This window comes from Cydia amplana, chromosome 7, assembly GCF_948474715.1.
Source record: "Cydia amplana chromosome 7, ilCydAmpl1.1, whole genome shotgun sequence".
Classification (NCBI taxonomy): Eukaryota; Metazoa; Arthropoda; class Insecta; order Lepidoptera; family Tortricidae; genus Cydia; species Cydia amplana.
Genome location: NC_086075.1, coordinates 1797217 through 1809676, shown reverse-complemented (window position 1 = coordinate 1809676; position 12460 = coordinate 1797217). Strand labels below are relative to the sequence as shown.

Below are 12460 nucleotides of genomic sequence, written 5' to 3'. Positions count from 1 at the left end.
ATTATAAACTGAAATAGATATCATACAAGGTGAAATTTAACCCCCAGCCATACTCTAGTGACTTTATAGGGCATACTGAATATTACTGAACAACTTTTATGAGATATACCTATCTATCTACGGAACCCAGCAAGTGTGATCTAAAACACGCATATATTATCTGATGAGCACAATTCTGTAGTCCGCACAGTGTACAAGTAAACTTCGCCGAGACAAGTATAGTTACCAAGGTAGGCATTATGTCATACTTATTATCGTGCGTTGATGTCATTATATCAATAATAAAAACAAGTACGGTAGTGTGTGAAGATTTTTGTGTCAAAGTGCAAATTATATGTGTAAAATGTAAATATAAATAAAATATAACAAGTAATTGTAGGTGCATACTAATAACATAAATTACTTAATTCATATTAATTATCTCAGTGATATAAGAAATTAGGTATTTGTTATTCTTTCATCACACTTGCTCATAAAATGTATTTTAAACACGTCAGTTGATTTACCTCCCTAGAGAGTTTTCTTTGTTTTGGTCTTTAGTAGAGATGCCACGAATATTCGGCAACTATTCGGTATTCGGCCTATTCGGCCACTTTGCCGAATATTCGGCCGAATACCGAATATCTGTTGCCACTACCTAAAAAGAAAAATTACACAAAAATATACCAAAAATTTGGTAAGTATATTTAATATTCAAAATGTATTATTGGAAAGTTGTTAAATAGGAAGACCCTTTCTTAAGCATTTGTTGATTATGAAATGTTTTATTTTTATCATGGGTCTGAATTGATTGACTCTAACTACATTCATTGGTGCGGTTTTACAAAAAATATATCTTAGCAAACGTTGTGCTTTATTGGCGAACAGTTTTCATAATAATTGTGACTCACAATGTTCGCATCTCATGCCGAATATTCGGTCGCCGAATATTCGGTATCGGCCGAAAGAGTGGCCGAATATTCGGTATTCGGCCAAAACCACTATTCGGGGCATCTCTAGTTTTTAGACACACAAGCCAAGACACACAAAGATATAATTGTAAAAATACGAATACCTATATCATTTAACTTTTTTCTTTGTGCTTATAAAAATAAATTTGATTAATATAATAACAGTTTGAATTACTTTTATATTATTTCCGTTTCATTATTCGTTGTCTGTGTTGTTGTGTGTTGTAATATGATTGTTGTTATAATTAAATTTTTATTGTGTTTATACAGTAAAATCATTATTACAAACTCCTGTTATATTTGAATCTCGTTTTATAAATATTTCTCTGACTAACATAGTGCAACATTATACTGTTCTGTGTGGTACGGGGTCGAAAGATCCCGTCAAAGCATGTATAATAACAAGTTAATTTAATTGCCACTACTAATCATTAAAATTTTCTTGAAGTAAATAAACTGCAATAAGACAAAATATTCATATAAACAAGATAAGATTTGTAGACTTTGTAGTTACCTACTCCAATGCAAATTATGACATAATAGTACTTAAGTAGGGTAATCCTGGATAATCGATAACATGCAGTTATTCGGTGATAAGTAGTTGATAATAATCTACTTTAATATCAAGTTACAGTTACACCGAGGTAACTTCTATGAAATTATGACGTACTAGCTGTTGCCCGCGACTTCGTACGCGTGGATTTGTATATTGGTGGTTATATATTCTACATTAGACACTGCTGCGAAATGCATGTTTCCAGCAGTGTATATATATTGTAAATATTGTAATAGTTAATTAGGTACTAACATTAGGAGCGTAAGTCTACCAACAAATCTGTATGAGTCCATAGTTGCTCGAAATAAATATTTTTCATTTCATTTTCATTTTTTTCATTTCATTAGCTTAGAACATTATGTAGCAAGAGATTGCGGTAGGACGGTTAATCATTTCTTAATTATTAATATTATACAACGCATGAGACTTGTCTTTCACAACCTACGAAGTTTCAAGCCCCTAACTGAATAAAATTGTTCTCGATGTAATCCCTCTAAACCCCCTTAGAAGATTTTCATGTCTTCTATTTAATAAAACCTACTACCTATTTACGAAGTTTCAAGTTCCTAGCTTTAAATAAAATTTGCACCCTAAGACGAACTTTCATCCCCTTTTTAACCCCCTTAGGGGTTGAATTTCCAAAAACGTTGCAATTACTTTTTTTGTAATCGGCTATTATGCCTTTCTAAGAAGTTTCAAAGCATTTGTAATGGATTCAAACATTCAACCCCTGTTTAACCCTGTTAGGGGATGAATTATACAAAACGCTGAAATTACTTTTCCTGTATTTTAATAATATCCCGAAATACAAAGATTCAAGTCCCGCGTTCGAAAAAATGTTTGATATCCATACAAACTTTCAACCCCTTTTTCACCACTTTAGGGGATGAATATTCAATAACGCTGAAATTAGTTTTCTTGTATTTTAATAACATATATTTTTACGAAGTTTCAAGTTCCTAGCTTAAAATAAAATTTGAGCTCCATACAAAATTTCAACCCCTTTTTAACCCTGTTAGGGGATTTACAAAACGCTGAAATAACTTTTCCTGTCTTCTAATAATATCCCCAAATATAAAGATTCAAGTCCCGCACTCTCAAAAATATTTGTTATCCGTACAAGTTTTCAACCCCATGTTTTACCACCTTGGGGGATGAATTTTTAAAAACGCTGAAATTTGTTTTCTTGTATCTTAATTTAATACCTATTTGCAAAGTTTCAAGTTCCTAGCTTAAAATAAAATTGCACCCTAAGACGAACTTTCATCCCCTTTTTAACCCCCTTAGGGGTTGAATTTCCAAAAACGTTGCAATTACTTTTTTTTGTTATCGGCTATTATGCCTTTCTAAGAAGTTTCAAAGCATTTGTAATGGATTCAAACTTTCAACCCCTGTTTAACCCTGTTAGGGGATGAATTTTACAAAACGCTGAAATTACTTTTCCTGTATTTTAATAATATCCCCAAATACAAAGATTCAAGTCCCGCACTCTCAAAAATATTTGATCTCCGTACAAATTTTAAACCCCTTTTTTACCACCTTGGGGGATGAATTTTTAAAAACGCTGAAATTAGTTTTCTTGTTTTTTAATTTAATACCTATTTACAAAGTTTCAAGGTCCTAGCTTAAAATAAAATTTGCACCCCAGGACAAAGTTTCATCCCCTTTTTTACCCCCTTAGAGGTTGAATTACCTAAAACGTCGCCATTACTTTTTTTTGTCATCGGCTATTATGCCTTTTTAAGAAGTTTCAAAGCATTTGTAATGAATTCAAACTTTCAACCCCTTTTTAACCCTGTTAGGGGATGAATTTTCAAAAACGCTGAAATTACTTTTCCCGTCTTATAATAATATCCTCATATACAAAGTTTCAAGTCCAACACTCACAAAAATATTTGATCTCCATACAAACTTTCAACCCCTTTTTCACCACCTTGGGGGATGAGTTTTCAAAAACGCAGAAATTAATTTTCTTGTTTTTTAATATAGTACACTTTTACAAAGTTTCAAATTCCTCGCTTAAAATAAAACTTGCACCCCATACAACCTTTCATCCCCTTTTTAACCCCCTTAGGGGTTGAATTTTTCAAAATCGCTTCTTATCTCTTGTACACTTTATAAATTCAACCTAGTGTGCAAATTTCAACTTTCTAGCTTTTGTAGTTTCAGCTCTGCGTTGATGAATCAGTCAGTCAGTCAGTCAGGACACTTGCATTTATAGGTAAACCAGAACTTTGGGAGTATTGTCAAGAGGGCGCTCGTTTTGAATTTTATATAGCAACAATTTGTATAGTGGGGACAATGGAAATTGGCAGATGATTTTTGTTTTATTCCGACAACTTTAATAAGTGCGAAGTTTGATGATTGGATATTTCTTCGGTTTTTACGCTTTAATGGCTGACTCGATTTAGATAAAATGAATAGCGTAAAGTCAATAAGTAACGCAAGAGTTATAAGTAAGAATTTATATAGATAAATTTACAAATAAAATTATTTAACGTACCAAATGTGTTCTATTCAGCATAGTTGAAATCGGGATCTAAATATTCTTCAGTCATGAAGGAATTTGACTCGTTCTCAACATTATACTCAAAATCGGAATCTAAATATTCTTCAGTCATTAAGACATCAACCAAATCGTGACGACCTGACTATAGTGACATTTGTCTATAAGTTTGAAACTTACCCGTCAATTCACATGCTAATTTCGTTATGTTTTTAATGGAAGTAATTTCTCTCCCGCACGTTTTTTTCCAATAAATAACTATACTTATACACTATTTACAACTTTTTTCTCTGTAAAATCTAAAACTTTCGGCATGATTATTGCAGTCTAATAATAATTCACACGAAACTAGACAAAGCAATGTTTACATTGTCAATATTGACAACTATCATAGAGGGTAGATGTTGTCTATTATTAAAATTGTTGCCATTGCTAGAAATTAGTACCAACAAATTTCCGTAATATGGCGCACCCTCAATAGATCCTGGTTCACCTATATATATATAGATAAATAACACTTGCACTGCGTGTGCTATCAAAATCGTTGCTGACTTATCTCGGTCTGACTCTATTATGTATCTTTTTTACACAAGTATTCTAAGATGTATTAGAACAAATTAAATTATTTTCAGATTTTTTTAAAAATTTGTTTTTATATCAAGTAGACACACTACTATATAAATTATAAACTTTAAATAAATGTCATATACTAAGAAAAAGTGACCAAGGCCTCCAGTGCCCCAGGCTGCCCAGCCTTTTTCACTTGGTCACTTTTTCTTAGTATATGACATTTATTTAAAGTTTACAAGTATTTATTTATTTACATAAGGAGATCCAACAGCTAACTAAAGGACAATGGAATCTCAAATAGATATATAGAGCCAATTACAGGAACTCACAAATAGATATGTAATAAAAACATATACTTAGTAACACGCATCACACACACACACACACACACACATTGCAAACATGACACAGTGACATATACATATTATGACTCACGTAACCGAGATTATTGTAATAATGTTCCTCGTTTTCTGTCTTGGGTGTTTTACCTTGACCTGCCTGGACCATAAAGTGTAGACCAGTAATTTAGTTATTATTATGCAAATATTTCTTTCAGTCTGAGAAAAAATTAGAAACTACAATAAATAACTAATGGTAATTAGTGTTAATAAATAATCAGGATATTGGAGGTAAAAAACTACATCAACCATTTGTATTTTTATTTTGGATTTAAATGACCCAACTGCCATATTTCCATATAGTTTAACAAGTTTATTTCTGGTTTCTAGCGGCTAACGGGTTCGAATCTCGACTGTATTAGCTATTTGTTTGTTTGTTCAGATGCGTTTATACCTAAATGTTTTGTATAAAAAATATGTTTAAAAGCATTATTCTGTTATAGAGACTACTTACTACAACTATTTAATTTACGTAATACTACTTATTGCATGTTATTATAGGCTTGACTAATTACTGTTTACGTTAGTTACTTCATCAAAAATATTTTGTCTTTAGAAATCAACATGTTCACCTTCATATTGGTGAGCACTCTGCTCACAGTAAGTTTGGCGAACAACCCCAAAGATGACGCCCAGTACATGAACTTAGAAATCAAGAACGTTAAAGGAGGAGGTGGCAGCTACGTTTATAGAGGCGGAGACAATATTAACAGGTAACTGACTTAACTATTGTATCTTTATAGTTTACTAGCGACCCGTCCGGGCTTTGCACGCGGGTTAATTAACAAGTTATACATAAACCTTCCTCTTGAATCACTCTATCTATTTGAAAAAAAACCGCATCAAAATCCGCAAAACTATGTTTTAAAGATCTAAGCATACATAGGGACAAACAGCGGGAAGCGACTTTGTTTTATACTATGTGATACATAATATATTAGAAAACATCCAAACCAATAAATCTAGCTTAATTTTTGCTTCGTAGCATTTTTAAGATACGAGCTTCAAAAAAACCGGCCAAGTGCGACTCGGACTCGCGCACGAAGAGCGCCGTACCATTATGCAAAAAACGAAAAAAACGTGTTGTATGGTATTTTATTTTACCCTTTTTTTAGTATTTGTTGTTATAGCGGCAACAGAAAATAGTAATATGGTCCTGATTTTACCATTTGGGTACGGAACCCTAAAAAGAGCGTACTGCCATCTTAAACGCCGTTAGCGCACTTACAACCCCTCTGGTGTTGCGGGTCCATGGGCGGTGGGAATCGCTTACCATCAGGCGATCCGTCTGCTCGTTTGCCTACTATATCATCAATCATTTACAAGTTAATTCAAAGTATGCTAATTGTCTTCGAGTAATGGAAATTCACCAAATTGTATCATGTGTAACATGAGCGTTTAAATCACATTAGAATTCAGTGATCGTACAAACACGTCACCATCAATTGTCGATATGTTATTGTTGTGGTCGAACGTATAATCCACAAAAAAATTAACCGCATTATACCTATGGGCTGTGTGCGCGGTACATTAGTTATTTGATAGTTGATAACAAATACATAGTAAGAAAATTTGGGCTAACACACTAATTTGGGTTCACATTTTTATTTTTATGTTTTACTAGGGACTTTTTTTGCACGTAAATATCACGCTCTCACTGCGGTACGGGGTCCAATCGACCGGTGTCCATTCGGGTATATTGATGACTTTAAGGTAACTGCCGTCCCGCAGTGAATGTGTAAGTAACATCTATTTTACATATGCATGCCAGTTAGTAGTAAAATGTGTGCTCCTAATACCTTTTATAAGAGTTCCGTAGCGTGAGTCGGACTTAATGTACAAGAACCCTTGGAACGCCAGTCCGACTCGCACTTGGCCGCTTTTTAGTGTAGACAAACGTCATTACCACATTTTTATCAGACTACAAGATTGATTGATTGATTGATTCTGTTTTCCGTTTCAGGTTTTTCAACCACACGCAGCACGGTTACGTGCAGGCCAGCCAGATCAACCATGAGGTCGGCGTCTGCTACATAGAGGTCCCGTAAGTACAATGTTAGATAACAAAATAATTTCCATATAAAATATTCCTCATCATGTTAGCTAGAAATCCGTCACCAGCGGTGGCAGCATGGTTCCATTTTTATCGCCTGTCACTATATCTGTCACTTTCACACTTACATATTTGTTAGTGCGTGACAAACAATACATTCTGACTTACAACTTTATGGGAAATAAAGGGACACCCGGCAGGCGCTCATAGGTTTCGGTGGCTGCTTAAATTCAGTCAGACCGCAAGCATGAATTTGCCACTATAGTGGTATAAAAATAGATAAGGAATTAATATAAGAAAAGAGAATTAAACATAACATATTTCGTGCCAGGATGTAATTCATAACAATTGTGGAACAGTTCATACCTAATTATAATTTCACACGTTGAACCACAGAATTGTTGGACAACGAATTGAATCCCGATATGGTGACCGGATGTATTTGACAGGAAGTCATATACCTATCCACGCCAAAATAACGTAGTTTAATATTATAGGAAAATAACTGGAAATAAGTGCGTACCTACAAGCGATGAATGAGCAAAGTAATGTTACCTACTATTATATGGTATTGTTATTTAGTCAGAAGCAAATGAAACGAATTATGAATAAATTAGATTATAATAAACACATGACAAATTAGCATAAATGCATTAAAAATGTTACATATCTAGTTATAATATATTTTTATGCCTGACATGTAAAATTCTGTTATACTTTTACCAATAAAATTCTGATTCTGATTCTGATTCTGAATGAATTACATTTTTCAGGACCTCTACACTTGCGCGGGACCCAAAACATATACCGGCTGGTAATGGCGTAAGTATCCGTCTGATTAAATTACTATCTTGGACATCCATAAATTAGAATAGGCGACTATTTTTTTATCGTACTTGGAATCACGAGAATCATGTAATTATTTTATATAGGTAAAGATATATTTTGTTTAGTAAATAACGTAATAATATAAGAAGTAGTTTGCACTTTTTTCAGAAGAAATGACATAAAAGGATATTTTTTAATTTTGTTGTCGTTTTTTCTATTCCCAGATTTTGATAAAATTTGGTGGATAGATAGTTCCTTATACTGTACAATATAAGCGCAATTTCACTGTATGTCCCACAAAATCTTTCACTGAGTTACGGAAAACGTATGGAATTTGCCATAAGTAACTGAATGGAATTTTCATACATTTTGTGTTGTCCCAAATTTGGATTTCATGTTTATTCAGACTAGAATAAGGGGCTTTTCAAACCTACCAATTTTAATCAAAAACTGATAAAAAAAATCGACAAAAAAATAAAAAACGGCCCAAAAGGTGAAATTAATTAAAAAGAAACTATATCTAAAGTGAAAGAGGTCAGGATCGTAGCAAGCGGAAATCCGTGGTATCTGCCTACCCCTCCGGGAAATAGGCATAAATATGTATGTATGTATGTCTATATCTTCTTAATCTTCCAGTCGCGTTCAGAACTGAGCCGCATCCGCACCTGCTGCCACGGATACATCCGCAACATCCACAACTACCTCATCTGCGACCCCGTCTGCACCGTCGAATGCATCAACGCACTCTGCACCGCCCCCGAAGTCTGCACGTGCTTCCCTGACCACGTGAGGAATACTGCTGGGTTCTGCGTTCCGACTTGTCCCATTGGATGCCAGAATGGACATTGCAATGGGCAACAGTGCCTGTGTAAGGAGGGATTCAAGTTGGATGTCAGTGGAAGATTCTGCATGCCGCATTGCAGAGATAACTGTGGGGGAATAGGTAAGTAACATACGGCTAAGATAATATAAGTAGGTTGTTTCGCTGGATTATAGGTAGCAATTGGTCCAGTTAGTTATTAATATATAAAGGAGTTGAAGTTGAATGTAAAACTTAATACAAAGGTCGTAACAAGGCACATGCTAATAAGGGTTTTTGCAACACCTACTCTTTTGATTAACTCTGTTGTGCTACCTAAAGGTTGTCTGGAAGAGGTCGCTCGGTAGCGATAACACCACCTGTTGTCTTTCTCTATCTATAATCATTATAATCAATTGTTTTTTCTTAAGTTGTATCTTTTACAGTGGTGTGTCAATAAAGAGTACTAGTATTTTATCTATCTAAATCCTTTCCAAAACGAAGATTTCTGCTGAATTTTGTGTAGCAGAGACTAATTAGGCGTCAGTATAAAACCTAAGTCTCGATGGTTATTTGAAGGTACTTTTAAGGACCTTCCATAACATCATGACTCCAGAACAGTGTCACAAAATAACCATATTTTCAGGAAACTGCACAGCCCCAAACACATGCGAATGCAGGCCCGGCTACTCCTCAACTCCTGACGGCTCCTGCAGGCCTGGTGGCCCGTCATATTCCCAGACACAGCACCCTGGATCACCTGGTGTTCCTGGGTCACTGCACACAGTTCCTGGGTCACATCAGACCGTTCCTGGGTCACAGCAATCTTTGCCGTGCGGTAGCTGTGTAAACGGATATTGTGCGGGCACAGAATGCCGCTGCCGTCCGGGATATTTGCTGTACAGGGGAGAGTGTAAAGCGTTTTGCAATCCGTAAGTATATATTTTGTTAATGTAGGTACCTACAAAATTTTTTATTTAATGAGTTTAATGACAAAAGCCTACCTTATTCCTGGCTATTTAATTCATGTCAAGTGCCACTAGGTAGGTCTTGTAAATTATTTCAGTATAACTAAATTTCGATTTTATCTACAAATTATTATCTTTCAGGAATTGCGAACTTGGTAAAGATTGCGTTGCACCTAACGTTTGCGCACCGAAAGCACCCGGAGTCAACGCAACACATCCCCATAACAACCCACAATACTCATACCCCAACCCAACACAAACTCCATACCAAAACCCGAGTCAATATCCTAATGGCCAATACCCACAAAATCAGAACCAGTACCCTTACCCAGGTCAGAACCCAAACAATCAGCATAACCAACAATACCCCAATTCTGCTAACCACACGGCTCAGCATCAACCAAATCCCATATATGCACCGTACCCTGGTCAACAGAATCAATATCCAGGACAGCAAAACCAATATTATCCAGGCCAACCAAATCAGTACCCTCAACCATCCCCTTCACAACCGAATGGGACTAATACGGGATACCCAAACCAATATCCGCAACCAGGCCATCAGCATCTGTATCCTCAACTTCCTTCGAACTATCCCAATAATCCTCAAACTAACCAAGGAACCAATGGAACAGGTCTGAGAACAGACGGCCAGGTCTTTTACCAGAATCGTCCGTATAATCCTTTTGAGAATGCCACCTTTAACTTACAACAAGGATCAGATCAGACTTCGGGACACGGTCAGAACGCAACGCAAGTACATTATGGTGGAGGACACTATTCTCAAGGTCAATACGGTCAGGAACAAACTAGTCAGGGACAATTTAGCCATGGGCAAACCAACCAGGGACAATATAGCCAAGGACAATTTGGACAAGGGCAATACAGTCAAGGGCAATATGGCCAAGGACAATTTGGACAAGGGCAATATGGCCAAGGACAACATAACCAAGGACAATACAGCCAAGGCCAAAATGGTCAGGGTCATTATCAGCAAGGATATTATCCTGGGCAACAGGGACCTTATGGTCAGAATGGTGAAAACCAAGGGCAAATATCAAGTAACGGATTCGGAAATTGCGACCAACCCTGTGTCAATGGAAACTGTGTTGGGCAGAATAAATGTGAATGCTTACCAGGATACAATCAGGACCCTGCTGATTCTACTGGCACCAGGTATCTATTTTTATTTCTTGAATACTGTTTACTGTCTTTTCTATTCATATTTTCCTTTGGATTTTTATTATATTTTAATGTTATTTAATCCGAATGTTTCAACAAATAAATATTGAAGTAGTTTTCCCGTCAAAAAAATCTATTACTTGCGCTTTATCATCATTTATCATATTCTCCATCTTATTTGCTAATTTCACACCTATTTCAGATAATTCTGCAATCTTAATTTCCAGTGATGTCTTCTGTAGTCAAACATAAACAGATATAAATTAAGGAAGTGTCTTTGTTTTTGACCACAGCATTTCTCTATATCTATTTATCTTACGTCTTAGCATCCGAATTATATTTTTCATTTTCATCTTTTGCATAACGAACCTTCGGATTCGTATCAACAATCTCCTCGTTTACAGGTGCATTCCCTATTGCCACGGCGGTTGCCTCAACGGTTACTGCGCGTCGCCAAACAATTGTGTTTGCTCAGAGGGCTACCACAAGGACTTCAGTGTCAAGGGGCGATCGGGATGCGTGAAGCGTTTTAGACGGTCGGCTGAACCGGTCAATGTTGCTGATGTTCTTGTGTTTGAGATTCCTGATTTAGAATAATGATAAATGTAGGTTTGAACTGACGTTTACATTAACGGTGGTGCCATATTTTGATTGAATCTCGAATATTATGAGACGATTTTGTCAAGTTTTAATGTTTTGATGTATATTAATACCTCTATTTAAAAGTCTTACCAAGTTATTTTTAATTAAAATATGTAATAACTTAACTAACTAGACCTACGTTATCGTCACAAGTATAATAAATAAGTATAGGTACTTAATATTTCGATCTGATTTAAATTTTGCTCTCGTAATTATATGAGTATGACTATTGTAAATATGCAGAATGTGAGAATTGGTGTAAAATATTTAAGAATAATTGTCACTTATCAAAATTGACACACAACGAATCACTTAATACTTTATTATTGACTACATTATTTGTACATTGAATAAACATTATTAAAATTAAAATACAATTTAAGAAGTCAGTTTTATGATCGTCAACTAATGAATAAAAATATTTTATATAATCACACCGGGTGTCATTACTCCACCGCTTACACAGATTCATATTGGAAAATATATCATGTAGATTTGCTTCTGGGTCTGTTTGGAAAAAAGTCAATATTTTAATGTTATTCAATAAAACACGATTTGTCATACATTGGAGAATCAACAGTATCACAATTGTGTTACTATAAATTGATGATGCATGCCATAATGTGTGCTTTTTTATTAGGGTTCCGTAGCCAAATGGCAAAAAACGGAACCCTTATAGATTCGTCATGTCTGTCTGTCTGTCTGTCTGTCTGTCTGTCCGTCTGTCTGTCCGTCCGTATGTCACAGCCACTTTTCTCCGAAACTATAAGAACTATACTGTTGAAACTTGGTAAGTAGATGTATTCTGTGAACCGCATTAAGATTTTGACACAAAAATAGAAAAAAAAAACAATAAATTTTTGGGGTTCCCCATACTTCGAACTGAAACTCAAAATTTTTTTTTTCATCAAACCCATACGTGTGGGGTATCTATGGATAGGTCTTCAAAAATGATATTGAGGTTTCTAATATCATTTTTTTCTAAACTGAATAGTTTGCGCGAGAGAC

General features: G+C 35.2%; 1 protein-coding gene across 1 annotated transcript; it reads left to right on the top strand.

Moving 5' to 3' along the window:
- The first annotated feature begins 193 nt into the window (after nucleotides 1-193).
- Nucleotides 194-11462, top strand: LOC134649374 (uncharacterized). The gene is made up of 8 exons (XM_063504099.1): nucleotides 194-230; nucleotides 5537-5693; nucleotides 6944-7024; nucleotides 7807-7855; nucleotides 8498-8804; nucleotides 9307-9592; nucleotides 9770-10804; nucleotides 11215-11462. The coding sequence occupies exons 2-8, from the start codon at nucleotides 5545-5547 to the stop codon at nucleotides 11405-11407; spliced, it is 2100 nt and encodes a 699-aa protein (XP_063360169.1). The 5' UTR covers nucleotides 194-230; nucleotides 5537-5544; the 3' UTR covers nucleotides 11408-11462.
- The last annotated feature ends 998 nt before the right edge of the window (nucleotides 11463-12460 follow it).

Excerpts from the sequence above, each read along its gene's own strand:
- LOC134649374 (XM_063504099.1), top strand. The coding sequence starts at position 5,545 with ATGTTCACCTTCATATTGGTGAGCACTCTGCTCACAGTAAGTTTGGCG. Across the intron at positions 5,694-6,943 it reads GGCGGAGACAATATTAACAG|GTTTTTCAACCACACGCAGC; the intron begins GTAACTGACTTA and ends TTTCCGTTTCAG. Across the intron at positions 7,025-7,806 it reads GTCTGCTACATAGAGGTCCC|GACCTCTACACTTGCGCGGG; the intron begins GTAAGTACAATG and ends TACATTTTTCAG.